Source organism: Lipomyces chichibuensis (genome assembly GCF_038497645.1).
Source record: "Lipomyces chichibuensis strain CBS 12929 unplaced genomic scaffold V1513scaffold_15, whole genome shotgun sequence".
NCBI lineage: Eukaryota > Fungi > Ascomycota > Lipomycetes > Lipomycetales > Lipomycetaceae > Lipomyces > Lipomyces chichibuensis.
The window spans coordinates 1-26,574 of record NW_027117467.1 but is presented as its reverse complement, the minus strand read 5'-3'; the positions used below and the strand labels follow the sequence as shown (position 1 = coordinate 26,574).

The window sequence follows — 26,574 nt, the reverse complement described above, 5'->3', positions numbered from 1 at the left end:
CATATAAAGTTTAGCTGTGCAAAGTATGTGGAGAATTCTTTGGTAGAGCTCTCAAGTCCCAAGTCCCAACGGTCACGCCTTAAACCGTTAACCAGCCAACAGCTTTGCGTTTTCAGATTTAAAGTTCAAACTTTGCCCTGATTTTTGCGACCTTGCCCTTTTTGGTCTAAGCTTGTTGCCGAAAAGATGGTTGCCATTTCCGTAAACGGTGCCAAAACATACACATATGTAGTGTGCGTTGAGGCTGCTTGACTCCTTGCCATCTGGCCTCCACTTCTTGGACCAGGACACCTATCTTGGATCCTCCGTTCTGAACATTCAGATATACATATAATCGTTGTCTTAATTGTTAATGCTTAATTGCTTATAGCTCGTACCGACACATCGAGAGTCAAATATGCTCAAGTTAACTGCTCCAATAATACGCATACTCCTGACATGCAAGATGACATCAGATCTCGTCATTTATTTCGCTCGTTTTAAAAATGGGGTTTGGCGTCTTCGAATACTAGGGTTACATGGATGCTAGCGGGGAAATGCTGACTGATTGCCAACAGAAAGTTCAATAAATGCTATAACTAAAGCTAACTAATATGCCAAATTACATAATCCAAATGCCAACAGATTTGCAACACGCACCAACACAAAATGTTTAATAGTTTAAAGGCATGCATCCAAAATCCGATTAAATCTGCAAGAAAATAACTTATTTGATACCATCATGAAACATCTAATGTCGTTCCTGACCGCTACTACCTAGCAGAATAGCCAAGGACGACAAACTGCATCCTTTCTTCAAGAAGTCGTGCGTGAGCAGCTCGTCAGCAGATGCACGGCTGCTCACATCCACGCATAAGCAAACGCTCAGGAAGCTCTTGATCTCTCGACTCAGTTTCTCTGGCCGCTTGAGGGTCGGTGTGCCGTTAGTTGCAATTAAGTATAACGCTTTCAGTGGCTCCTCGTTAAGATACGGCGGCTCGGATTCAATCATTTCAATCGCCATAATACCTAATGACCAAATATCGACTTTAGCACCATATTCTTTCTGCTTAACTACCTCCGGAGCCATCCAGTAAGGAGTGCCGACCATTGTGGCTCGCTTGTTCTTCTGATCTGTCAACTTGGCGCAGAATCCGAAATCTGTGATCTTGACGTTCCCATGGGAGTCGAGAAGGACATTATCGCTCTTAATATCACGATGTATGATGTTCTTGTGATGAAGATGCTGCAGACCTTTGCATGTCTCGAAGCATATCGTCGCAATCTGTGCTTCGGTCAACGTGTTGCTCTCGATGATGTCCGTCAACGCTCCACCCTCCATGTACTCCATGACAACCCACAAGTCGGAAGGTTCACGAAGATATGCGTCTAAGAAGTTGACAATATTCGGATGTTGAGATTCCTTCATGACCAAAATCTCGTTCACGATCAGCTCCTTACGAGGTTGGGTTGCAAGATCCATCTGCTTGATCGCGACTTTGTTGTATCGTGAGCTCATTTGCTGCTGCAATGGAGCAGCGACGTACACAGATCCACTCGCACCTTGACCGACCTTGCCCTTCTTGTTATACAGCAGAAGAGGATCACCTGAAGAAACAACCGATCGAAGCTTTACCATGATTTGCATATCATCCATAGTCGAAACTCGCTTCTCTTCTTTCGACGCGGGCCGCGTAAGGTCCACACCGTCTGCAGGACGGTGTGGCTTCTTGGCATGAGTTGGCTTAGGTTGTTGGATGTGCCCCTGAGGTTGTGGTTGCAATTGTGGCTGTTGAAGCTGCTGTATTTTCTGAGCATCTATTTGTTGTTGCTGCTGTTCCTGCTGCTGGATTAAGTGCTGCCGTTGAGCTTGTGCTTGGACATGCTGCATATGCATCTGCTGCCGTTGTTGTGCCTGAGTCTGAAGCTTAGCGACATGAGCTCTATACAGAGCCTCTTCGTCCTTTGTGGCCTGTACCTTTGGTTTTTGTAGCTGTGGCGCGATCGTGTCGGTTGCAGCGCGTCGAGGTGCTGCCGGAGCGGGACGAGTAGCATTGAACGTCTTGAGTGGCGCGATGGAGAGGACAGCCGAGCTTTCGGCACCCGTTGCAGGTTTCTTAATATCATCTCTTGAAGTACGCTGCTGCTGTGATTTCTGCTGCTGATGCAATGTCTTCGCGTAGTTCTCATGCTGACTTTTAGATGAATGCGTCGGGGTGGCAACGTCAAGCGCTTGCCGCGTATGCAGCGGATGTCTTGCTGGTATCTCACGCTGTAGCTCTCTACCCCTTTCGCACTCACGATCAAACTCGCGCTCATTTGCATGTGAGGATGTAGTGGGAGAAGTTGACGCCGGCTCAGAATTTAAATTCTGAACCTGTGGTTGTGTGATAGTCTTGTGCGGGCTTGGGAGGGGAGCATGCGGTGCTGCTCTGTGCGGTGTTGGACGGGAACTAGCTGCAGCCGAAAGAGCCAAATTGGATGGCAGTTTGGATGAATTTGATGATTCAGGCTGCGACAAAGATGTTTGTAATGGGACGGAAGATGGTGTAACTGGAGCTATTCGACCGGTCGTGTATGCTCGTTGCTGAAGCGAAGGCCTCTGCAGATATGGTTGCGCAGCTGTGTTAAACGGAGCTGAAGAGCTTGACGACGATAATGTAGATAAGGGGGGATCTTGTTCCTGAGCCTTAATGTCTGAATAAAATTCAAGAACCTCGATGACAGCCTGTGGATTCTTGGCGTAGTCCTCCTGTGTAATAGCCGACGCATTGAGAAGCTTAGCCCATGTGTCCGGAAGGCCAGTGAATCCACCCGAGCTAGGGTCAAATCCAACATGAACTTTGTGCGTGAAGTTTGTCGGACTAGAGACGCCCATGAGAGGGCATCGCTATACAAGTGTTAGTGATCCATTTATATAATAAAGAAGATACCAAATCGCATACACCATAGATTTCATCCATCCACGAATACAAGTCGACGTCACTCTTGCAACTCACAAATAAACTCTTCGTTCCCGAAGTTCTCACGATTTCGAAGCAATAAGGTTTAACATCGACCCGACTGACGTTTGTAACGGTGGCGAGTGCGACCGAAGTAGTAGGCGGGCTAGACTCATTTTTGTGAATATCCACGCTCGAGTCGCGTAGCATAAGATATTTCTTTGTCCAGATGAACGACCTTAACCCATCTTCCTTAACACTGGCCCAACCCTGCTTGATAATTTGACCCTTTAATCCTAAATTCAGGCCCGTTGTTAGCTTAGTTCGTGAAGGCTTACAATGTGCAATTGAGTCATTACCTGTCGCCGATACAGGAGAAAATATTCGATTAGAAGGTATCACCGGAACATTGGATGCTGACGCTTTGGTAGCGAGCGGCGGCCTGTTGATTGGCGGCGCCGGTGCGGGCCCAGGATTCATGAAGGCAGTGTTGGAGGAGTACAGAGACGTCATTGCACCGAGTTATCTCAGGAGATTGACCGAAATAATAACTGACTTGACAGCCGGCCACTTTGGAAATATCGAAGCCGCATATACCGAAAGATGTGACAGTTTGATTGAAGAGCTCAAGAGGAGCGGCGAGAAAAATCTAAGGAAGGATTGTATTTGCCGTTTGTTCCCCTGGATTCAAGTCAGGAGATCAAAGAGTCCAGGTTTCCGAATAAATGTACCGATAGCTGCGATGAAATCCTCAAAGCCCATAAATAAAAGCAAGGCAGCGAATGGAGGAGTAGAGCGAGAGGTGCAAAAAAGTAATAAACATTCCAGGCTGGGAGTGGGGCCTTGGACAGCTGTGCTTTCATCGAAAAAGGGGGTTGTCTCCTGAAGCAAACATTGTCCAATTGCCCCAACCCTAGCCTTTTGATTCAGAGTTGTTCGCACCACGCGTCGCACGCGTTCAGACGCGTCGATCACGCGTCGGCCTCATCTCGCGCTGCAATTTGGTGTCTTAAGAACATTTTCGCTGAAATGGTTTCATATTTTAAATCATGAAAAGAGTTATATTCACTTTCAGTATGAGCCGCCAGGCTCTTGGAGAATGCATGAGAAAATTGGACCTCGATAAAGCCAAACCTTATTCTCTACGCGAAAATCGACGCCTTGCCTCGCTATTTTAGCGGGGATGCGTCGACCCCTGTCAAATGCAATATGCATATTAAGCCGTTATATGTACATATGTATATTAGCGTAATAATGATGATTTTCTAAGCGTTTGTGTTTTCGACGCCAATATCCTTTTGATTGCTCGAAGTTATACACGGACTCTAAGGAAAAAAAAGCCCCAGTGAAGCAGTTAAATGTCAATGGAAACACACCACTGTTGCTCTGGTCCTCGGGGGATAGGGTTTGCTGGACCTTTGTTTTGCTTCCCATTTAAGCTGCTATTTAGTATTAAACTGCCCACAACAGAATAACTGTTTCATTCGGATTACCTAGTAAGTTATTGCCTGTATTCCAAGTATATTGAGGAGTTATGAGTCTAAGTCTAAGATATTAATTTTCCCGTTGAGAAGCAGCAAATTCAACGCTGCACGACTATTAGCTCGACAGATCCGAACTGCCGTAGAGGTCACTGTAAAGGTCAGGACTGCATGGCTTCCTTCTGCATCTAATTCACAACCAGTTTGATAGAAGTCGCGTTTGCACGTATGCTTTTCTTACCCCGGCTTTTGTCCGATGCAATTTATTGTGCTTTTAGGTTCCCATTCCTCAATAACTTCTCCACTACTACAACAGTAAAGTAGGCCGCAGAGATATTCGTAGCACACTGCGTAGCCACTGCTCCTGTATCTCAATACCATCCACCGCTGTAGCAACATCTCTACCTTCCTTGACAGCGTACAGTTCTCGCCAAGTATATGACTGTTTGCACAAATAATGAGAACTGAAATCGATTGTGCCAATGACTACCGCCGAATCAATGATATCCCTTGTAATTTGCTTAAAGATTAATTACGCATGTACTGGTTAAATACCGGAAGCGTGAAAAAGTGGAAAAATAAAAAATAGGAGATGCAAGCTGCCTATGTCCTGTTGCGTTGCGCGGCTTTTGGTCGGATTGTCCGACAAAATTGGTGATGACAGCGCAGAAAGGATCTGACCAGAGCCATGTGGCCCGCACAAGCCATCCAGAAGCGCCGAGATCATCTCGTCTAAAATATTTAGCGGCTCATCTGACGAAGTCCTGCCATGTATTCTTAATCGCCGTTCAATGCCTCTTTAATGTACATAAGATAATGACAACAATAACCCTGTGGTTATGTACTTCCACGTGTCTCCTTATCTTGCGATAAGGGAGTCCGGTAACGCGCCGATATTGTTGTGATCAGATGTGACCCAGATACTATAATGGGCACACAACTACGTCTCATTGCAGTATATTATAGTCGGAGAGCAGATTCCACAATAAGAGCACGTAATTTCAGAAAATTGTTGTGCTCTTGTTTAACGGGCTTCCGCAGCTCACAAAAATTAGTCCTTGCACGGGTTCGAGCTTCGCAACCTCTCGTGGGTGAATTCTCTGCAGAGAACAGAAGCAATTTCTCGCGACTGGCCGACTCGTCAACGGATCGCCAAAGATATTCGTCTCAAACTTACATTATCCGCTAGTCGTTACCACTGTGGGCGCATCCGGCTGCATTCAGCAGCATGAATCCGCTGTCCAACTTGCCTTCATTGGCATCCATTGCGGGACAAAGTGCGCTCCCGCGTCTACAGCCTCCTCAATCGAGCGAAAGCTCGCAGCTGAAGTCGCAACTAGATTCCCATTCTCCGCCGTTGGATGAACCGCCGCAGAAAAGAATCAGATCCATCGCGGCCTGCAATCGATGCAAAGTCCGGAAACAGCGATGCGACAATGCGTTCCCCAAATGTACGAATTGCAAGAAGGCCGGTGTGGAGTGCGTGTCGAAGGAACAGGCGTATCCGGCTAGTTATGTTCACCAATTAGAGGAGCATGTCCAGCAATTGGAGAATGCGCTACGAGCTGCCAATCAGACAAAGAGCACCGCCTTCGAGCAGCAACCGTCGCCACAGGAGCAGGGCCGGAGATCACCGAGTAACTCGCTGCCGCCTCTCTCAGCCCCGACATCGCCAAACGAGACGCGCTTGCAGTCGCCGTCGACGCAGAATTATCAGCAGCAACAACAACAACAACAACAACCGCAGTCGCCGCCGTCGTTGCCGCCGATAAATTACGTCAAGACATCGACCTCGTCTGCTGATCAGCCTGCGAGCCGTGATTTGATTGCAATGACATACCCAAATCCGCCACCGTCATATTATCTCGGATCAACATCTGGGTTCCCTCTCACGAAGCTCGTACAGGCCGCCATATTCGGCCGCTCGTTGCCAAAGTCCTTACCGATCCGGACCGACATGCCGCGGCTACCCGCAGTACAACCGCCTCCGCACGAATATACCCACCAAGCACCGCCCGACAGTATGACATCTTTGCCACCGATCGAACCGCTGATAGGTTCAGCGATGGCAGCAGCGACGACGCAGAATGTTGTCCAGCTCGAGTCGCAACTCACGCAGGCATTTCTGTCGTCCGTACCGCCGGCATACATGGCACAGAGACTTGTCGAGGCATACTTAAACGGTGTTCACATGCGGTATCCGTTTATTTACAAAGGTGACATTTTCAACTGGAACAGCCGTCGCGAAGATATCGCGCGGGAGTTAGCAACCGTTACGGCGCGGACACCTGCAGCGGCAGCGGCGATATTGGCGGATCATCAGCAGTCCAAGCAGAGGCCCTCGCAGCCACCGCAATCTGGTCCATTTGTTTCATCCCTCAAGTCTGCACCGTCGCCACAATTGAAATCGTTTAAGCCTCCAGGAACTCCGGCGGGGGATCAGCCACAGAGTGAAAGTGCCGCATCGCATATCAAGCAAGAACCAAGTCCGGCTGCGTCATCGTCCTGGTCGGCAACTTCCACGTCTGCGTCGTCTGTGTCAACTGCAGGTGCAACTGCGCAGATGGATTCCAAAAAACAGTCTCCCGAATACGAGCGAGAATTAAAATCAGTGTGGTTCAAGCTACAGATGATATATGCGATTGGCGCGCGATATCTGCAGTTGACGGGCACGTACGCATATATACCTCCAGACGTATGTTACTTTGGATCACATAGTTAGGCTCGGACTAAGTTTGACAGATTCACTACCACAATGCCATGCGTTACCTCGATATCCTATCCGACTCGCCGCTGATCGAAATAATCGAAAAGCTCCTTTTAGTGGTCGTTTTCCAGCTCCGTTCACCTAGCGGCCCGGGAATCTGGCATTTGACAGGCTTCACCGTGCGACTCTGCGTCGAGGCCGGTTTCCATCGGAAACTAAACGTCAAGAGCGCGCTGGAAGATCAACGCCGGAAAAAGATTTTCTGGAGTTTATATGTGCTGGAGCGTAGTGTATGCGTCACGCTTGGTCGTCCATTCTGTATCGCTGATAGAGATATCGATGTTGATGTAAGCTGATTATTATTGATGGAACGATGTGAAGCGTACTGACAAAGTAGTTACCGGCGAATGTGGACGAAGAAGTCCGTAACGAAGCGGACCTCGAGAAAGCAATCGCGGCATGTACTATGAACGACGTGACATCGATGGCGTCCGCGATATTCATCATGCAGATCAAACGTATAGCCTCACACATTCAGGAAAAGATTTATCGAGTCGACAAGCAAGAACTGCCTCCTGACGATAAATTTGAACAGTTGCGCAAAGAACTTGACGATTGGGGAAAATCTATTTTGAGTTGTAAGTCGATCCTGCCGTTGAGCTCGACGCCGACACCTAGGTTGTTCATGTCAGAGGAATACTATATGCTGAACTACCATCAAAACATGCGTCTGCTATTCGTCCCGAAGCTGCCGATGCTCACGTCCGACACGGAAGAATTTAAGCTATGCCTACGGTCGTCCGGACAGCTATGCCAGATTTACAAGCGACTGCACCAGTACCTTCGCACCGTATCGTACTCCTTCCTCGCACTACAAGCGTCGTTCATGGCGGGCATAACGATGATATACTGCTACACAAAAGACCAATCTATTCTCGACACACAATTTTTGGCAGATATACGGGCTTGTTCGACGGTCCTCTACATTATCGCCGAACGTTGGCCGGCATCGAAACATTTCCGGGACTCGTTCGAGGCATACTTGAATTCTGCCATCGAATCCGGTGATTTCAGTCCTGATAAGTCTGTCACGCCGTCGAGGAGAGAGAGTACTTCTGGCACGACCTTTCCGCTCGCATCCGCACCAGCTATGCAGCAGCCGCAATACCAGCCAGCATACGCAATTCTTCCGACGACATCGTCGACGGCAACCACGACAACGGCAGCGGCAACGCCGATGCGGTTTGACATGAACTTATCCTCGATAATCCAAGTAACCCAGCCGACGGATTCGACTCAACCCACTCAACCTCCCCAAATGCCGACGCCGATCTCCAGTGGGTCGCCCGAGAATTCCGTCAGCTCCGACAAACATCTGCGAGCACCACCAGACATGCCTCGTTCGAAATCTCTTCTCGAGGATTTGGCGCCCGTACAAGACGAGCTTTGGGATATCCTGCAACAAGGCACGCAGCAGCAGGATCTAGGCGAGGGTGGTGGCGTACCGGGTAGCTTCGCGCACCCACAATTTGAGCCCGCACAGGGTCTTGGTATGGCTATGGGCATGAACATGTCCGGTATCGGGATGGGCGTAGGCGTGGGCATGGGCATGGGTAGTATGGGACTGGGACTTCAGGGGACGCTGGGATCCGCGTCGGTGGGACAGTTGCCTGGTTCGCAGATTTGGAGAGCGCAGACGGTCGGTATCAATTCAACGCAGCAGCAGCTAGAAATGTGGCCGCCGCTCGGGAGTACGATCGGGAATAGTGTGCCTGCGCCCGGCACACTCTCCGCCGGTACCGTTCCGAGTCCCTCCGGGCACGGCCCGATTGCAGTGCAGACAGGTCCGACATTCTCGAGATCATTATCGGCCTCATCATCGGTGACGACAACACCGCAGCAGCAGCAAACGCAACAACCGTCGCAGCCGGAGTCGCCGGCGAGAAATCAGCATCATCCGAGTCTGCAGGATATGAACGCGGAAATGGGGGTTGGCATCGGGAACGCGGCGCTGTTCCGGTGGCCTGGTGATTTTGGTGATTTGTACTACTGAGTGATAGTTACATGATGATTATGCACTTGTTTTTGGACGGGATGGATGGATGGATGGATGGATGGATGGCCGGCGTTACATTGATTTGGTTGGTCTGCTAGTCATTGGGAACGGGGATTAAGATAGAAACAGGTACTAATAATATTAAGAATCAATCAAAGTTATCGACAAAAGTTATAGTATTTAAACAGTAGTGAGTGCATCATTCAGTAATTGCCCAACTTTCTTTTTTTTTTTTCAGTCGCTCTTCCAAAAATCTCAGCAAGTCAAGAGTCTGTGGTATATAACACACCAGAGCACAGAGCAAATCAGGTTCAGATTCAGAAGAAAGCGAAAACACAAAGGCCCCCAACCAAAACACTGACCCAGGCGACATTCTGGGCGGTAGTTCCCGCCGCGTGGTTAGCGGCGACTTCGGGTGCGAACGGTGACGTGGCATTTGAAGTCGTGTTTGTGAAGGTTGCGTTTGAGGAGACGCTGGGTGCGGTCGCGTTGGGGAAAGTGAGGTTGACTGGCCCTTCGGCCTCGGCGGCGATGGGGAAGGTAAGGTTGGCTGGATCAGCCTGTGCGGCGATGAGAGGCGCAGCCCCGAGAGCGAGGATGAGAAGTGGCTTTGTGAAACGCATTTTGTTTGTTTGATGATGTGAGGATTCAAGATTGTGGTTGTGGTGATGTGTGAGTGACTGTGGTGAAGTTGATGAGATGGAAATGAAGTGGGCGAAGATGTGGGTATTTGAATGCTGCCGGGTCGAGGATGTCGACATGCTTCGAAGGAAGAACAAAAACAATAACAACGTGACGTCAGCAACTCATACATCAGGCCATTTTCAAATCACCAACAAAAAATTGATTTATCAAATCTAGGCGTAGAGCAAACTGTAATTATATATTAATCGCATTATATTCGGCTCGAAAGTTCTTCCGCCATAGCCATGCCTGTCTACGATAGCATTGAGCCTTTAGTTCAGAGTTTCTGGATAGTGACTAGTGAAGCACATGAACAATGATCAAAATACAAGTTGCATTAAAATGACTAACAAGAGCAATTGTTCTTTCGTGGGTGTCCGTTCCAACAGCCATGATCGAAACCTGAACCGCAAAAGCGTTGCCCACAAACCAAAATATAATACAACGCAAAAGTAATCTATTCAAAACGCGCGCCCAAAAAAATAACAACATAGATACCAAATATTAACAACTTTTTCGGTAAGCAATCACGTTTAACTTTAGTTAATGTACATCTAAGTGGTATTAACCAGTATAATATACACAAATATACAATGGAACACCCAAACCCCGAACAATATTCACTGAACTCATAGAGCGAATCAATACAGTACCAAATCCAAAGAGCGCGAGACAAAATCTATGAGGGGATAGAGATCACGGTGGCAGAGGCAGAGAGCCACTGCGCGATCAAGTCCGCTGAGATGGAGTCATCAAAGTTGGTGGATGAGTCTAGTTCAAGGAGGTAGATTGACTGTGAATTTCCATCGAACAGGACCGCGGCCTTCATTGTCGAGTCGGTCGGGCGTGTGAAGTAGTCAGACGTACCGCCACCTCCGTAGGTATTGTCGGTGCCTTGCCATGTGTGCAGAGTCGTGGTGAGGTACTGGGACCCAGTTGAGAGAACCTCGAACGCATCGAATTCGCCGCAGCCGGAGTTCCAGCATGAGCAGGAGCCATATTGCTGTGTCCGGGGGATCTTGCCGTTCAAGAACCAGACGGCAGGCATATCGATATTGTAGGACGCATCGGAGCTGGTGTCGGACGGCATGCTAAATTCAAGTAGGAAGAGCTTCGTATCTCCGGTAAAGCCTTCAAAGGCGGGGATACCTTCACGGTAGTAGCCACAGCTGGAATCGGTGCATGGTGTGTCGGTGAATATGATGATCTCGGCATTCGATGGCAAGGAGACGTCGCCTAGGACCTGGGCGTCGGAAGCGGCGGTGACTCCGTCTGTGTTGCAGTATGAGAGCGAGCTGCCCCAGCAGGACGACCAGGTGCCGGAGCCATTCGTGCCGCCGAGGTTGTTGAGGAACGTCAGACCATTCGAGACACCTTGTTCAGAATTGTAGTACGCGAACCGGGACCAGGACGAGGTCGAAGAAGAAGGTGTAGATGTAGCAGAAGATGATGTCGACGAGCTGGACGATTCTTCGGACGAAGTGGTAGTTGAAACCACGAACGTGGTAGTTGGCGACGCCGAAGAGACATCGGTCCACGATTGGGATTGCCAGTTTTGAGTGTGATCCCACTGAGATTGATAGGTGGCCGTGGACTGGTCGACATGGTTTTCTGCAAGGGCGATAGTGGAGGATATGGCAGGAGTCTCAGCCGGGGTGTTGTCAGCCGTGGAGCTGTAGACAACAGACTCTGGAGACCACGCCACGGTAGTTGACGTGGCGATGCCGTCTGCATTTTCGTAAACTGTCTCATAGACTGTGACAATCTCGGTCACGATGTCGATCGCGCGCTTCTCGTGGTGGACAGCATGCTGTTTTTCGTGCAAGTGCAATTCACGTTTGTTGTGTTCAGTTCGCTTTTCATGGACATGGTGGCCGTTGCGTTTCTTAATCTTTGTACTCGCGGACTGGGAGCTTGTGGAATAGACGGCAACCTGTTTAATTTGCATGGGACCGCGGAAGTGGAGTGAGATATCCTCGTTCATTGGTGCGAGACTGCCGGAGAAGGAAGTCGAAGAGGTCGAGCAGGTGCAATCGTCCATTGACGTGACGTCGTCGTAAGAGCCCGAGAAGCCTACATTTTCGTATGCTACGGCGGTGACTGGGTTGCAGTAGTAATTACCACTGATCTCCGAGCAGGAGGAGGCCATGGCGAGCGAAGCCCCGAGGGCGACAGCGAGAGCGATAGGGGATATGTGCATGATTACACAAAGAAGAAGAAGAAGAAGAAGAAGAAGAAGAAGAATTACAATCAAAAAAAGAGTGTTGGATTCGACAACCGGATAAAAAAGAGTGACAGGTGCACAAGTAGAAGAAGGAGAAGGCAAGGGGAGGAGGCTGGCATTGGAGAAGGGAGAAGGGAGCAAGGGGTTTTATTGTTTTGGACGAGTTCGCGTGTCGCGTGTTAAGAAACCCGCGTGCGTTTCCATAGTCCCAAAACTTTGTAAGGCAATTCGTGGCGCGTGGCTGGGCATCTTAAGGCACAAATAGGTACAGAGTTTTCGCCATATAAAATAAGTTACTTAACTAACTATTGTTGTATTAGTTAGGTCAATCACCAGCCACTCACTCTTTTACACTTTTTAGTGCACATTCCCCGAATTACAATTGCCTTTTTAGTCTTGTTGACTAAATAATCACCGCAAATGTGCTGGGCATCCCAATTTTGTCCTCAATCCAATTCCATCCTCAATTTCTCAGTCGGAGCCAGTCGGAGCAACAACTATAATACTATCAGATGGATCTGTCCAATATTTTTACTGTGGCTGACATATTGACAGTCGACACAAGGCCACACTGAAAGGGAAATTAAAATGGCCACAAGCGGTAATTTTCGGCAAAGTCTAATTAGTTTCCCCCAATAATTTGCAAAACCTTGCCAGAATATATTGAATTATCTAACGCTGTAACTTTTATTATTTATTATATGTTTGGATAAAGTTGTAGTTGACTATCCGCAGGAGCCAATCGACTTGTTGTGGTTTTGTTCCCTTGACTTTTATTGTCCGCGTCACAACTCACAACTCACAACTCACAACTCACAACTCACAACTCATAACTGGAAACCGTCGTCGGTAATTATTGACAGATGCAGGGTCCACCTCATCTCGATTTTTTGTCTTGTCTTCCAACCGTTCGTGTTAAATAATAAATCCTCAGAGTCTTTCTGTCCAGCATTGTCGTTTCGTCACAGAAACAATATGTGGATTTTAAGGAAGAAAGATCTATATTTGTTGTTCTACTTTTATTACTTGTATCACTGGATGCATCATTCAAATGAGATATAGTATTAACTCAAAGGGCAATTTCCGCCCTCACGCATCTGAAATTACCAATTTATTTCTTTCTTGCCACAGACCACCTGCCCCACTACAGAAGCCTCACGCCGCATCCGTTTACTCACCAGCTGCCGTTTACTTTAGTATCTGGTACCGGCTGCGATTATTGCATTGCAATTTCCGCCGGTATATCATCGCTTCTGCATGTTACCGAAAGACGATACCACACAGACACCTTGGGATGTATACTATCGATGATTGCTCATAAGAAGTACGACATCTGTGTGATCGTCGTGGCTGTTTAATATTTCCCTGCAGATGTAAATTGTGGCGATTGTTTGGGCCACCTCGATTTTGTCATTCCGCATGCCGAATCTATTTCGTAAACTTTTATTAATATCATAACAGTTAAACAGTAGAGGCCGATATGCGCGCCGTCGTAGCTCAATCATCATTCGAACGATATCCGGATTATTTTGCTTGTATTTTACTGTTCGTTGTTTCGGACGTGCCTAACTTTACGCGTCTCACAGTATATGTAGTACTGGCACATCCGTCGCGACGATGCTACAGTTAATGCAAATAACAAATATGTTGGCGTATTCCGCCAGTGGTAGTAGCAGTAACTTAGTAGTAGTAATAATAATAATAATAATAATAGTAGACTAATAGTAACTCAGGATATAATTATCCTTATCCAATAGACAAGGAAGCATCAGCCAAATCCCGTCATCTGCCGTTCACATGGCAGCGGGGCCGATTGAACATCGGCTCAGTCCATCGGCCCCTTTTCCTTCTCCACACAACGACCGAAGCCTCCCCGCGAACAACGTGGAAGTTGTGCTTTCCCCGCACTGCTGAACTGAAAGCTGCTCTTGCCGCTCTGTTTTGGTTCTTCTCGTACCGAAACCACATAACCAATCTATTCACAAATTGTATACAGCAATCGCACCACAATAATACGGTTTTCACGTGACTGTCCCATGCGGGATTCGTTATAAATCCACTCCCACACTCTTCAATCATCTCTTTTTCATCATCTCGTTCTCTGCGCAGAAGAAAAAAAAATGACTGACCATGTAAGATTATATCTGGTTTAATATACTCCGCATCAGCATGCTAACCACAGATCAGGTTATTGTTGTCGGCGGTGGCCTTTCCGGCTTATCAGCCGCGCACCAGCTTCTCATCAACGGTGCCAATGTCGTAGTCCTCGATAAGCAGGGTTCGTGATTTTTCGAATTTAGATCTGTACGGTAAATAACGATACTAACTAATTTAATTTCAAGGCTTCTTTGGCGGTAACTCCACAAAAGCGACGTCTGGTATCAACGGCGCACTCACCCGCACACAGATCGACCTCAAGATCCAAGACTCAGTCCAGCAATTTTACGATGACACTCTCCGCTCTGCGCGCGACCTCGCCCGTCCCGAACTCATCCGGGTGTTGACATACAATTCCGCAGCAGCCGTCGAGTGGCTCCAGGATGTTTTCAAGCTTGATCTCACGCTCGTGTCCAGACTGGGCGGACATTCGCAGCCCCGCACACACCGTGGCCATGATGCAAAGTTCCCCGGTATGGCTATCACGTATGCGCTCATGGAGAAACTCGAAGATTACGCCGAGGCAATCCCTGACCGCGTCCAAATTTTGAAAAAAGCGCGCGTGACCAAGCTGATCCAGGACCCATCCGATGAGCAGAGAGTCCTCGGCGTGGAGTACGAGAACGAGAACGGCGAGATAATGCAGTTGTACGGTCCAGTCGTGCTCGCGACCGGCGGCTACGCTGCTGACTTCACAGACTCGTCGCTCTTGAAGAAATACCGCCCTGACGTGTACGGTCTCGCGACGACAAACGGCACTCACGCCACAGGCGACGGCCAGAAAATGATCATGCAAGCTGGCGGCAATGGCATCGATCTCGAAAAGGTCCAGGTCCACCCAACCGGTCTCGTGGACCCAAAAGACCCGGATAACAGATGGAAGTTTCTTGCAGCAGAGGCTTTACGCGGTGAAGGCGGCCTGTTGCTCAACGCTAACGGCGACCGATTCTGTGACGAGCTCGGACACAGAGATTACGTTTCAGGCGAGATTTTCAAGACCAAGTCACCGATCAGACTCGTGCTCAACGGGAAGGCGTCCAACGTCCTCGATTTCCACACGAAGCACTATTCTGGTCGCGGTCTCATGCGTAAAATGACTGGCCGCGAATTAGCCAAGGACATCGGCTGCAGCGAAGACAAGCTCAAGAAAGTGTTTGATGACTACAACGCGATCGCTGCCGGCAAGAAGAAAGACCCGTACGGAAAGAAGTATTTTACCAATCTCCCCTTGGACATCAACGATGACAACTTCCACGTCGCGCTCGTTACGCCTGTCTTGCATTTCACTATGGGCGGCGTCGAAATCACGGATAAAGCTCAGGTTTTGCACGCTCAATCGAAGAAACCATTTGATGGCTTATACGCATGCGGCGAGCTCGCCGGCGGCGTCCATGGTGCCAACCGACTCGGTGGATCCTCGCTCTTGGGATGTGTTGTCTACGGACGCGTGGCCGGTGACTCTGCATCGCAGTACTTGTTCCAGAAACTCCTCAAAGGCGGCGGCGCCTCGTCTGCTGGCAAGCGTCTTGGTATGATTTCACTCCACATTGATCCTTCCAACCCCGGACAGGTCGTTGTCGATTGGGACAGTAGTTCTTCATCCCCTGCAAATCGCCAATTCGTCCCCTACGCATCTGCTTCCTCGTCGCCATCTTCTTCCGCCATCGCCGCCACCTCCGCAAAACCCGAATCGGCCGAGAAAAGGCCCGGTCCCAAAGAATTCTCCATCCCGACCAAAGAATTCACACCAGAAGAGGTCTCCAAACACAACAAGAAGACAGACTGCTGGGTTATCGTCAAAAATCTCGTCATGGACGTCACTAATTTCCTCGAAGACCACCCAGGTGGTGTGAACGCGATTGTGAATTTTGCTGGCAGAGATGCCACTACGGAGTTTGAGATGCTGCATGAGGATAGGGTCATTCCCAAGTATGCGCCCGAGTCAGTTATTGGACGTGTTAAAGGCACAAATCCGGCCCTCGAGTTGTGATGTATATATATATTTCGGTTTCATGGTTGTGTTTGTTTCGGTCCAATAAAAGCCCGCGTAAATGAAACATATTCGCATTATCGCAGCACATCAACGATGAAGATGACCAAGTAAGCAAGCGTACATTATTCCGTACGAATTAAAATCGAGACAAACAAAATGAATGCACAACGCCCGCACAACCTACCGTACCGAGATCCTTCGTGTTGCACATGGGCTGAAAATTTGATTTTTGCTTTGTGAATTTAAAAGGAGAATCATGGAGCTTCAATGCGCTATTCCTCTTTGGGACACATACGATGAACAGCGTACATCAACGAAGAAACGCCAGATGATTAATCGTCTTTTGTGTACATACTCATAAAATGACAACTTTTATACTACAACCCATCCCATCACCATCCAAAATCTTAACATAGAAACAACAATAAAAATTAAAAAAAACGAATCAATCAAGAACTAATTTAAAAAAAAACCGCAAGTCTATCTAACGCGTGGACATCGACCGGGTGACGACACGCTTGAGCATAAGCTCAGCCTTTCTCAAATCATCAGCCGTGGCATCCTCGATCTCCAACGCCGCCATCGCATCCGACAACGCATTCTCGATCCTGTCCTTCGCGCCACGCTTAAGCTTGAGCGAGATAGCCGGGTCGGTAATAGTTGACTCGACGGACGAGATGTAGCTCTCCAATTGTTGTTTCTGCTCGAATTTCTTGGAGAAAGCCTCATCCTGGGACTTGAACTTCTCTGCCTCCGAGATCATCTTCTCAATGTCCTGCGACGACAGCTTGCCGACAGAGTTCGAGATCGTAATGTTAGCCGATCGGCCAGTGGACTTCTCGACCGCGGTGACCTTCAGGATACCGTTCGCGTCGACTTCGAAAATGGCCTCGAGGACAGGCTCACCGGCTCTCATGGGTGGGATGCCCTTCAAGTCGAACTCACCCAGAAGAGTGTTCTCAGAGCAGTTCACACGCTCGCCTTGGTAGACCGGGAACTGGACAGTTGTCTGGTGGTCCTCGATCGTGGTGAAAGTCCGGCGCTTGAGAGTCGGAACGGTAGTGTTGCGCGGGACGACGGGCGCGAAGATGTTGCCCTCCATCGCAACACCGAGCGAAAGCGGGACAACGTCGAGCAAGAGAAGATCTTCGGTTTCCTCGCCGACAGCCTGATTGGTGAGAATGGCACCCTGGACGGCAGCACCGTACGCGACGGCCTCGTCGGGATTAATCGACTTCTCGAGCTGCTTTCCGTCGAAGAAATCAGACAGCATTTTTTGGATCTTGGGGATACGAGTCGAGCCACCAACCAACACAACCTCGTCAACAGCTGACTTCTCGACCTTGGCGTCCTTGAGAACCTGCTCGACCGGTGAGAGAGTGCTCTTAAACAGAGCAGCGTTCAAGTCCTCAAAGCGAGCACGGGTGATGTTGCTGTTGAAGTCTTCGCCTTGGAAAAGCGAGTCGATCTCGACAGTGGTCTGCGTGACGGACGATAGCGTACGCTTGGCGCGCTCGCAAGCAGAGCGCAGACGTCGAAGTGCACGAGCATCATCGCTGATGTCGTGCTTGGTCTTGCGCTTGAACTCTGCCTTGAAGTGCTCCAGCAAGTTCGTGTCGAAATCCTGGCCACCCAAATGAGTGTCACCGGCCGTAGCCTTGACTGTGAAAACACCACCTTCGATCTTCAAAAGCGAGACATCGAAAGTACCGCCACCAAGATCGAAAATCAAAACATACTTCTCCTTCTTGGTCTTACCAGCACCGAGGCCGTACGCAATAGCGGCAGCGGTAGGCTCGTTGATGATACGCAAAACGTTCAAGCCGGCAATCGCACCAGCATCCTTGGTAGCCTGGCGCTGCGAGTCGTTAAAGTACGCAGGGACAGTAACGACAGCCTTCTCGACCTTCTTGCCAAGTTTAGCCTCAGCAATCTCTTTCATCTTGATCAAAACCATGGAGCTGATCTCCTGGGGAGAGAAAGTCTTCCTCTCGCCAAGGTAATCAACCTCGATCAAGGGCTGTCCAGACGGATCAGAAATGACAGCGAATGGCCAGGTCTTCGCGTCCTTCTGGACACTTGGGTCATCGAACCTTCGGCCAATAAGTCGCCTGTATATCGAATTAGCGACAGTTTTCTCTACTCGCTCCGGGAAACTCACTTAGCATCGAAGACAGTGTTTCTGGGGTTCAAAGCAGCCTGATTCTTAGCGGCGTCGCCAATCAGACGCTCTTTGTCAGTGAAGGCAACGAAGGAAGGAGTAACACGGTTTCCCTGCTCGTTGGCAATAATCTCCACAGCCGAGTCGTATGTGGCAACGCAACTATCAATATTAGTACCTGATTAAAGGCAATCGCACGCAATGTTGTACGCTAGAATGACTTACGAATACGTGGTTCCAAGATCCTATTTACCGAGTCAGTAATTGGCCCAACAATACAGCAGATTTTGATTACATACGATACCGATCGCACCCGCGAAAACTTCCTCAGTAGACATTTTTGTCTGAACTCTGTCCAAATAAACAAAAAAGGATTACAATAAAGGTCCTAACGGTGCAGGATCCTTATGCGTATGTTAATATGGAATTGGGATAAAACGGAGAAGCAGGAGGGACGAGGAAAAAAATTTTGAGACCGCCGCTTGTTCACGTCGCTGTGGAAAAAATTTAGGTGAGGGCTATGAGTTCCCGCACCCTTACCCTGACCGCCACCCGGTACCTGAACTGTAATTAAGACGACGACTATCACCACAATTATGTAGTATGACCAAGCTATTTTGATGTCATTATTTATTATGCGCTCAGAATCTAATTGTTTAATTTCTAAAATCTATCTAAATGCGTATGTACATTCAACGTTCACGTTTACATGTGAGAGGTTGTGTAGCCGATCTGGGTCGGCCACTGCACTTCGATGCCGTACTGCTTCGCGAGATCCAACACGAAGCTCGGATTATGCGAAAAAGGCCTGCCGACGAACACGGCGTCGACGCCCTCGGACAGAACCTCCTCAATAACTTCAGGCTTGTGAAGCGCACCGACAGGCGCAATGCCGAAGTTGGGGAGCGCCTTCTTGACCGCGTACGCGAACGGTGCCTGGAACGCGGGGCCGTATTCAATTTTCTCATCGGGAGAATTTCCGCCAGACGAAACATCGAGGAGATCGACTCCTAGATCGGAGATGACTTTGGAGAACTTGACTGTATCTTCGATTGTCCAGCCCTCGTTCTTGTACTCTAATCTGTCTGATGCAGAGATACGGAAAAAGAGCAGTACGTTCTCAGGAATGACAGCTTTGACGGCCTTGACGACCTCGGTCGCAAACTTGATGCGACCCTCGAACGAGCCACCGTACTCATCAGTACGGTTGTTGGTTTTGGGCGACAGAAACTCGTTGATGAGGTAGCCGTGCGCACCGTGAATCTCGATTACGTCGAAGCCGGCCTTCACTGCACGAATTGCAGACTGCTTCCAGCATTCGATCAAAAACTCAATCTGCGAGACGGTGAGCTCTTGCGGCTCGACATAGTCGTCGTCGAATTTCCCCAGCGATGGCGCAACAACCTTGTCCTCGTAGCCTTTCTCGATTCCATCGTGGGCGTAGTTACCAGGCGACCACGGGGCAAGGCAAGAGCCCTTACGGCCGGCGTGGGCGAGTTGAATACCCACCTTCTGGCCCTGCGAATGGACAAAGTCGGTGATGCGCTTGAAAGGAGCAATGTGCTCGTCTTTCCAAAGACCGGCGTCGTAGCCAGTAATACCAGAGTAGGGCGCGACGGCTGTGGCCTCGACAATGGTAAGCGACGCACCGCGGACTGCGTAGGAACCAATGGCAACAAGAGTCCAGTCGGTTACGAAGCCGTCGTCGTAAGAGTATTGGCACATAGGCGAGACCTGTAGCGTAATTAGTGCTGGCGACATGTCTGCGCGAATAAATATAACTGACCCAGATTCTGTTCTGGAAGGTCACTCCACGGATAGTGACTGGAGTGAAGGCCTTTGGAACAGGAGTACCCGCGGGAACCGAAAGCAAGGTTCCAGCTGCAGGCTCCTGGGCGGGAGTGTAGTATGGAATCCCTGGAAACTGTTAGCAAATTCCGAGGAGGTTTCGTAGCTATTAAGGCAATTGAGATTAAAAACATACCTGCGGCGGCCTTGACAACAACAGGCTCGGACATTGTGCTGTAATAACAAAAATGGAGTGTTGTAGTTAGGAAAAAAAAATTAGAAGGACCTCGAGCGGAGAGTGTTCCTGAGAGTGCTTGGGAGATAACCGCAATAGACAAAAGCACAACGTCGATACGCGACCGTGCTCGAGTCCGAAATCTGCCCTGCCATACGGGCGGCAACCACAGCAGCAGAGCTGGTCATATATATGTATACATATATATATACATAGCGTAGAAGATTCGGGCAAGAGAGCTGAAGTAATCATGCGCCTCGGCATTAATTTACGCAAAAAATTGCTGCAGATTTGGCCATTGACGAAACGCAATATCTGGAGGGCACTGGAAAACCCCCGCTACAGCTTGCCTTTCGGCCGACATCCACCACCTAATTAAGAAATTGTGCTGGCTTACTTTCGGCAGGCATCGGCACAGTTTTAGGCAAATGTCGTGACCGAGTCCAGCACTTACGCCAGTGTATCGGTGTATCTCGTGTGGCAGTGTCAGTGCTCGTGGCGCTAGCTGGCGTTGTTCTTACAAATAAAAAATCGATTGCAATCACGCCAGTGGTTCCCCTTCGCTCGGAGTTCGCCAACTAACGAGGAATCGACAAGCAAAGCGTGTACTATCGCTATTATCTTACTACTAATGTGATGAGTCGGAGTAATTCACAACGGCAAATGGCATTTCCGTCAAAAAACCAGGAGCGAAGTAGAATTGAGAGTTATTGCGGGTTAGGGCCATTATGAGTAGACCCTATATTCGACGAGACGCTGAATTTGTCAGCCAAATCAAGATAAGGAGATGGAAATAATTGCAATCTCAGAGTCAGCCAGACGTTACCAATATCGTCCCGTAATATACATTCTGCAACCATATAACATACAAGTAGAATACATATAATCTATTTAACCTTAATGTTGAGTTTGATCCTGTTCTGAGGCAATGGGAGCGTAACCGTCATTGACTCCATATCAATCCCCGCGCCAGATGACCGCGGAAGGTCAATAATGGGTGACAATCGTGGTATTGGCCGCGGTTTGTCTGCTCTGTAAATCTTGATCTTGCCATGCCCAAGATTCTTCGCGACTATTACCTTTTGATCTGGAATTCGTAGCTTGACGAGCCTTGTGGGACGAACGTCGTAGATAATCCCGCAAATGTCAAGCACTATTTTCTTCTCTAAAACACCGAGAGCGGGCGACCTATGCCATATATTAGTCTACATATTTCGCTACCATCGCCAAGCCCACTCACGTCAATAACTCCCAGAACCCCGTCTTCAAAATATCCACCTCCGAGAAGTGTTCCTTCACAATCTCAATACACCCATCCACATTTGACCGCCGGTACTCATCCTTCCTCGATTCCGCAATCTCTCCGCCAGATTCCTCCACAATCAAAAAAGTTCCGACGCCACCACCTAGTTTACCCGATCCGCCATATTTGTGCATACTAATCTTGCCGAGAGATCGACCCAGTAGCTTGATAAGGCATAACCGAACATGATATGAATGATCAGTGAGAATTGTTTTGAATACATATCGCAAGGTCGTCTTGCTCTCCGGCCCGGTGTATAAATCTGGGATACTCAAAATAGCGGAAAATGCAGTAAGACGAAGTGTATCAAAAAGACCAGCATGCGTGTAATGAAGTAAATCCCTTACAGACGGATTAATCGTGCCAAGTTGGCTTAGTTTCTCTTTAATCTGCGACCTGTTAGGCATTGACTCACTCAATCTCCCATCCGACTACTCCATACCGAAATAGCGATCGTAGAAACTACATTCTGATAACTCGGCATCCACTGATCTATTCGCTGACATCGCTCAATTTCCACCATTGTTTTCTCGACGAACTTCGTCTCAGCCGACTTATCATTCACGCCATTAGCACCTTTGCCATTAACGTCAAAAGAAAAGTCAAAATTAAACTGCGGCATTTGCTCTGGCGGCTTCGATATCGCATTAGAAATAGCAGTCATCAACGCTCCTAGATAATAGCAATCCGAAAACTGCCGTCAGTCAGCACAAAAAATTCGCCAGAAATAGCATGACGCATACCGTATTATTAGAATTTTCGTTATATCGTAATAAATCTAGCAAAAACTCTTTAATCGGCAGCGGCGTCTGTCCAGTCCCATCCTTAACCTCAGACAACGCAAGCGGAATCGCCTTTTGCAAGAAATACGTAGAAAAGTCAGAAAAATCGTTGGCCTGCGGGATCAACGAGTCTGGAAAACAAAACATCACCTGAAATGCTTTCAGCAAATGGTAGCGTCCGATCCAATCCAGTTCCGCTATTGCGTACTTGGCCAACGTTAGAGCTGCCTCTGTTCGAATACCGTAATAATATCGGCGATCCATTAACGTACGAACAAGTATCGACGAATATATAGGTGATGGTTTGGCTTCGGCAAAGTACCGTATACATTCATATTGTGCCACGACATCACGGTCTTGTTGCAGTTGCGAGGCGTACATATAATCCGGCTGATTAATATATATCATGCAAATCCATTCGAAATCGGAATCCACCCGCAACCATTCGAACGCCTCGTTAGTCATCTGATCCTCCTCTTCCTTTGTCCATTCCGTCAAGCGCCACTCTTCCATGTCATTGTCGGTCGAAAGGACATCACCTAATGAATGTAGGAGCACACCATCCAACTCGCCATCGTCTATCGGTTCTCCAGAAGTTACTGCCGAGGCTACAACAACGCTAGCGCTCGGCTTATCACGATTTCGGAGGTGCCGTTTCAGTCGCTTGTATTTCGTGTTATACTGAATATCCAGCTTGGTGAACGAATCCTTAATATTGACGACGTGCTCGTATGGTGTCCCGTCAGCCTCGTGAATCCGGATAGTCATCGGACCTGTGAATATAGGCCGGACTGTGGACTCCAAGCTTTCGCCACGCAAATATTTCTTCGCATCTTTCACAAGACTCTCCTCTCGCAACGACCCAGTTGTAGGCATTTCAACGTTCTGAACCTGACGAATGCCCATTTCGATAAACATTTTTTTCTTGTTGAACCGCTGTGTAATGCGAAATATGGGGTATCCACTACCAAACACCCACTCTTGAAAAAATGAATCTAATTTCGCATGACTAACCTTCTCGCACAGTCTCTGAAAATGCGACGCGCTGAGACAGCCGTTCGTCAAATCGCCTGACATTGCTTGCCAGAAAATTTTCGGAATGACACGAGTCAATCCAAACGATCCACCGCTTTTCGTCAGTCGACGGTCTAATATGTGTAGAATTACCGGCGCTTTAAGCCCAATGAAGTCCAACGTGGACTTATCTATAGGAAATTCCAGGTCCGGATGACCAATCGGTTGCCGTCCAATGTCCAAATCACATATTCTCTCGGCATCTTTTTTCAAACGAAACCGATATTCGTTGTTTCCCATCAACCTGCGAAGAAACATGCCTGAAATGTACCTAGAGATACCGATTGTTACCCATAAACTGTTCCAGTTTTTGGGCACAATATTGACGCTAGACCACTGCGAGGCAAGAAGGGTTGTGAGGTACTTTGTTACAGGATAAATCTGATCGATAATGTCTCCCGGAAATAAATGTCTGTCACTCACAATAGCCAGGCCGGAGCATGGCTCCATATCGTCTAGTGCATCTTCCACAAAGCATAATGAAAATGAACCAAAGGGATAAGAGCTATACTCGCGCACGAAGAACTCCATAGCCTTGTGCATAAACATGCAAGTGTTCACAACTTCATCTTGTCGACCAGGTAGCGCGTACGCATAAACATCCATGGAAGAAGACGAATGGTGCCCGTCGTCTTCATCAGACTCCTTCAGTTCTGATAAATTAGTCTGAACAAATGGACCAATCGCAAATCCGACATGCTGCGCTGCAACTGGTGACGTAAGCGCAAAGGTCACTGTCTTTTTAGAATGGTCGAACGCATGGGTAGCTTCCTGCTGCAGATCACCGATGCATACCACGACTATGTCCCGCTCGGAATCTTCCTCGTCCTTGTCATTCTCAATGCCATCGGCCTGCGCCCGCTTAATATCTCCCATTGTTTTCGGTACTGTAATTTCGAATTCCCACGAGCATCGTTCCCATAATCCGTCGACACATGGGAGCCAGCTGGAAGTCGATATCCCGTAAGGGTTCGAGAAAGTATAGGCATGCTCGTACCGCTTTACCAAAGTTAGACCATGGAAAACTAATAACTTCCAACATACGCACATGTTCCGAATTTTTTTCTATAAAAGTCAGACCCATTGTTGGTTCCGTAAGTCGGAATTCTACTCGAACTGTTATTGGAACAAACGCATTATAGAGATCTGAACGTGCCAAAGATGGTGTCGCTGCTGCGATCTCAGGTGATTCTAATACCATCAGCAATTACTCATGCAAATATCGCATTCTTATTAACTAACCATGTCGCGAGAAGGATGGCGAGTTCCCAAAACTCAACGTTGTGGTAAACGGATCCAGTGGTTGCACCTTGACACCCCTAGGAAAATGGACAACTAATTCTCCACTCAAATTCTCATGAATGACAGGGGCTAGTTTGTCTTCAACTTGATTGTATTGGTGTATCGTTCTTGCTGACTCCTTGAATGGCGGAGATGACGTTGTTGACCAGAAATCCTCGTAATCCCATAATGCTGTCTTTCCGCTTACGAATGCCCCAGTGACTTCTAAATTACAGCATTAACCAATAATTCTCCGGTATAATATGCCTGACGACAAATTTGACATACTAGCTTGCCGCAAATCCAGGTGGATTGACTTTAAAGTAGGATCGGTGGGTAGAACGGTAATCTCAGAAGATCCCTACACGATTAGCCACCAGTCATCCCCTATAATTAGCTAGAATCACTTACAATAATAGTCCGGCTGGCAAAATCGACATCTAGTGTCACCTTTTGGTGGCCAGTATATAAAAAGTGTCAATTATAATGCAGACACGAGCTAATAAAATGGTTACTTATATGTGGAAGCCACGGTTAAGTCTAATTGCTTCAGGCATTTTCTCTTGACATTGTCACCATGATGGCCAGTAATAGAGCTATAATTCTCGCTAGAAACTTGAAATGGGCTTCAGACGATAGGTAGTGCGAACATCAGGCGTTAGACGTTGAGTATGGTGAGTATGGTGAGTATGGTTGTGTGAGGCGCCTTAAATTCCGAATTTAGCGTATTCAGAATTAGCTTCAGTTTTTGGCGCGGCTTCGCACGAAAAAGGGGAACTATGCCGCCAAAACACAAAACAACCCTTCGCGTCTTTGCCTCCACAACGCAAACAAAACCCGAAACACAAAAACATGTTGGAAAGTGGTCAGTATCCAATTTCAGAGTGGGATAGAGCACACTGTTGGAGTTTGGTTCTTCTTCACTCTGAGGACGGGATAGCGACCTCGGTCCAGTCTTGTCAGTCTCATTCCTCGAGTTGTTAGAGGAGCCTTGTCAGTCTCATTCTTCGAGTTGTTAGCGCACATTCCACGGAAACGAGTCTTCTCTCCACTTCGGGGTGGTCTCAGGCAGCTCACATCAGCTCTCAAGGTCAAGGGCTATGCCGCGACTCGGGTCTATGAGAACCATGGGTCTCGTTCTATATCTTGATTGGTTTAGGTAGTCGGCATATATCGGACGTCTGGCAGGAGTGGTGTGCGAGGGAGCTTGAGGAGGAGTCTTCTCCTCACTTGAGGTGTTTGATCATGTATATATAGACCTGAATTGTCCTTGAGACTGCTCGTTATCGAGACCTGATTCTCACCCCCCATTCCACCGCTTCCACGTCCATTCACTTATATATTTTCACAAAAACAGTCATTCAACGAGATCACCTTTCTCTACTTCCTAATTGAGATTATGCCTCCTAAGCAGACTCCTACTCCGCCGCAGCATATTATACCGTACGATCTCCGCAAGACTCATATACCCCGCGTCCCTGCACCACATCAATCAGAACCATCTTCGCGTCCAGCAGGAGGTTATATTCCTAGTTCTACGAGAAATCAAATTAGTCAGATGAAGCAGAACCCCACAGCCACTGGCCATATAGCTGCTAGAAATGGACGGAGTATGGCGGAAGATAGCGTATTAGATGGGCTTCAGCCTCAATAATCCGCTCAACCTGCTCACTAACATGAACCGACACATTGTCCATAATAATCACAGTTGGACAGCGTCCGCGCCG

At 48.2% G+C, this 26,574-nt stretch overlaps 9 protein-coding genes across 9 annotated transcripts; 2 read left to right on the top strand and 7 right to left on the bottom strand.

Moving 5' to 3' along the window:
• Positions 1 to 548: 548 nt before the first annotated feature.
• On the bottom strand, positions 549 to 3,816 carry V1513DRAFT_444427 (uncharacterized protein). Its single transcript, XM_066897955.1, has 2 exons — positions 2,925 to 3,816; positions 549 to 2,869 (listed from the first exon to the last, which is right to left on the bottom strand). Exons 1-2 carry the CDS (start codon positions 3,432 to 3,434, stop codon positions 731 to 733), a joined length of 2,649 nt encoding a protein of 882 aa, XP_066753570.1. The 5' UTR covers positions 3,435 to 3,816; the 3' UTR covers positions 549 to 730.
• A 1,637-nt stretch (positions 3,817 to 5,453) lies between these two features.
• Positions 5,454 to 9,263, top strand: V1513DRAFT_59309 (fungal-specific transcription factor domain-containing protein). The gene is made up of 3 exons (XM_066900557.1): positions 5,454 to 7,097; positions 7,145 to 7,456; positions 7,507 to 9,263. Exons 1-3 carry the CDS (start codon positions 5,631 to 5,633, stop codon positions 9,160 to 9,162), a joined length of 3,435 nt encoding a protein of 1,144 aa, XP_066753569.1. The 5' UTR covers positions 5,454 to 5,630; the 3' UTR covers positions 9,163 to 9,263.
• An 8-nt stretch (positions 9,264 to 9,271) lies between these two features.
• On the bottom strand, positions 9,272 to 10,033 carry V1513DRAFT_444421 (uncharacterized protein). Its single transcript, XM_066897954.1, has one exon. The coding sequence runs from the start codon at positions 9,977 to 9,979 to the stop codon at positions 9,365 to 9,367; it is 615 nt and encodes a 204-aa protein (XP_066753568.1). The 5' UTR covers positions 9,980 to 10,033; the 3' UTR covers positions 9,272 to 9,364.
• A 30-nt stretch (positions 10,034 to 10,063) lies between these two features.
• Positions 10,064 to 10,435, bottom strand: V1513DRAFT_59311 (uncharacterized protein). Its single transcript, XM_066900558.1, has one exon. It carries the CDS (start codon positions 10,339 to 10,341, stop codon positions 10,147 to 10,149), a length of 195 nt encoding a protein of 64 aa, XP_066753567.1. The 5' UTR covers positions 10,342 to 10,435; the 3' UTR covers positions 10,064 to 10,146.
• Positions 10,163 to 12,183, bottom strand: V1513DRAFT_444417 (putative TOS1-like glycosyl hydrolase-domain-containing protein). Its single transcript, XM_066897953.1, has one exon. It carries the CDS (start codon positions 12,047 to 12,049, stop codon positions 10,529 to 10,531), a length of 1,521 nt encoding a protein of 506 aa, XP_066753566.1. The 5' UTR covers positions 12,050 to 12,183; the 3' UTR covers positions 10,163 to 10,528.
• A 1,753-nt stretch (positions 12,184 to 13,936) lies between these two features.
• On the top strand, positions 13,937 to 16,308 carry V1513DRAFT_414518 (FAD binding domain-containing protein). The gene is made up of 3 exons (XM_066895793.1): positions 13,937 to 14,205; positions 14,261 to 14,351; positions 14,416 to 16,308. Exons 1-3 carry the CDS (start codon positions 14,194 to 14,196, stop codon positions 16,218 to 16,220), a joined length of 1,908 nt encoding a protein of 635 aa, XP_066753565.1. The 5' UTR covers positions 13,937 to 14,193; the 3' UTR covers positions 16,221 to 16,308.
• On the bottom strand, positions 16,217 to 18,859 carry V1513DRAFT_444413 (heat shock protein 70 family). Its single transcript, XM_066897952.1, has 4 exons — positions 18,684 to 18,859; positions 18,610 to 18,629; positions 18,385 to 18,546; positions 16,217 to 18,334 (listed from the first exon to the last, which is right to left on the bottom strand). Exons 1-4 carry the CDS (start codon positions 18,720 to 18,722, stop codon positions 16,708 to 16,710), a joined length of 1,848 nt encoding a protein of 615 aa, XP_066753564.1. The 5' UTR covers positions 18,723 to 18,859; the 3' UTR covers positions 16,217 to 16,707.
• Positions 18,860 to 18,999: 140 nt separating this feature from the next.
• Positions 19,000 to 20,549, bottom strand: V1513DRAFT_444412 (uncharacterized protein). Its single transcript, XM_066897951.1, has 3 exons — positions 20,369 to 20,549; positions 20,171 to 20,301; positions 19,000 to 20,118 (listed from the first exon to the last, which is right to left on the bottom strand). Exons 1-3 carry the CDS (start codon positions 20,400 to 20,402, stop codon positions 19,090 to 19,092), a joined length of 1,194 nt encoding a protein of 397 aa, XP_066753563.1. The 5' UTR covers positions 20,403 to 20,549; the 3' UTR covers positions 19,000 to 19,089.
• Positions 20,550 to 21,047: 498 nt separating this feature from the next.
• Positions 21,048 to 25,564, bottom strand: V1513DRAFT_479138 (uncharacterized protein). The gene is made up of 9 exons (XM_066900294.1): positions 25,367 to 25,564; positions 25,259 to 25,310; positions 25,136 to 25,208; positions 24,809 to 25,072; positions 24,615 to 24,757; positions 22,454 to 24,565; positions 22,153 to 22,404; positions 21,648 to 22,099; positions 21,048 to 21,595 (listed from the first exon to the last, which is right to left on the bottom strand). The coding sequence occupies exons 1-9, from the start codon at positions 25,402 to 25,404 to the stop codon at positions 21,295 to 21,297; spliced, it is 3,687 nt and encodes a 1,228-aa protein (XP_066753562.1). The 5' UTR covers positions 25,405 to 25,564; the 3' UTR covers positions 21,048 to 21,294.
• Between the last annotated feature and the right edge of the window lie 1,010 nt (positions 25,565 to 26,574).

Coding starts and splice junctions, on each gene's coding strand:
- V1513DRAFT_444427 (XM_066897955.1), bottom strand. CDS start 3,434: ATGACGTCTCTGTACTCCTCCAACACTGCCTTCATGAATCCTGGGCCC. Junction 2,870..2,924: donor GGATGGATGAAATCTATGGT/GTATGCGATTTG, acceptor ACACTTGTATAG/CGATGCCCTCTCATGGGCGT.
- V1513DRAFT_59309 (XM_066900557.1), top strand. CDS start 5,631: ATGAATCCGCTGTCCAACTTGCCTTCATTGGCATCCATTGCGGGACAA. Junction 7,098..7,144: donor ACGCATATATACCTCCAGAC/GTATGTTACTTT, acceptor TAAGTTTGACAG/ATTCACTACCACAATGCCAT. Junction 7,457..7,506: donor ATAGAGATATCGATGTTGAT/GTAAGCTGATTA, acceptor CTGACAAAGTAG/TTACCGGCGAATGTGGACGA.
- V1513DRAFT_444421 (XM_066897954.1), bottom strand. CDS start 9,979: ATGTATGAGTTGCTGACGTCACGTTGTTATTGTTTTTGTTCTTCCTTC.
- V1513DRAFT_59311 (XM_066900558.1), bottom strand. CDS start 10,341: ATGTTGTTATTTTTTTGGGCGCGCGTTTTGAATAGATTACTTTTGCGT.
- V1513DRAFT_444417 (XM_066897953.1), bottom strand. CDS start 12,049: ATGCACATATCCCCTATCGCTCTCGCTGTCGCCCTCGGGGCTTCGCTC.
- V1513DRAFT_414518 (XM_066895793.1), top strand. Junction 14,352..14,415: donor CGTAGTCCTCGATAAGCAGG/GTTCGTGATTTT, acceptor TTTAATTTCAAG/GCTTCTTTGGCGGTAACTCC.
- V1513DRAFT_444413 (XM_066897952.1), bottom strand. CDS start 18,722: ATGTCTACTGAGGAAGTTTTCGCGGGTGCGATCGGTATC. Junction 18,630..18,683: donor TCGCGGGTGCGATCGGTATC/GTATGTAATCAA, acceptor CTCGGTAAATAG/GATCTTGGAACCACGTATTC. Junction 18,335..18,384: donor AACACTGTCTTCGATGCTAA/GTGAGTTTCCCG, acceptor TTCGATATACAG/GCGACTTATTGGCCGAAGGT.
- V1513DRAFT_444412 (XM_066897951.1), bottom strand. CDS start 20,402: ATGTCCGAGCCTGTTGTTGTCAAGGCCGCCGCAG. Junction 20,302..20,368: donor TGTTGTCAAGGCCGCCGCAG/GTATGTTTTTAA, acceptor AACAGTTTCCAG/GGATTCCATACTACACTCCC. Junction 20,119..20,170: donor CCTTCCAGAACAGAATCTGG/GTCAGTTATATT, acceptor ATTACGCTACAG/GTCTCGCCTATGTGCCAATA.
- V1513DRAFT_479138 (XM_066900294.1), bottom strand. CDS start 25,404: ATGCCTGAAGCAATTAGACTTAACCGTGGCTTCCACAT. Junction 22,405..22,453: donor ACGAAAATTCTAATAATACG/GTATGCGTCATG, acceptor GACTGACGGCAG/TTTTCGGATTGCTATTATCT. Junction 21,596..21,647: donor GGGTTCTGGGAGTTATTGAC/GTGAGTGGGCTT, acceptor TATATGGCATAG/GTCGCCCGCTCTCGGTGTTT.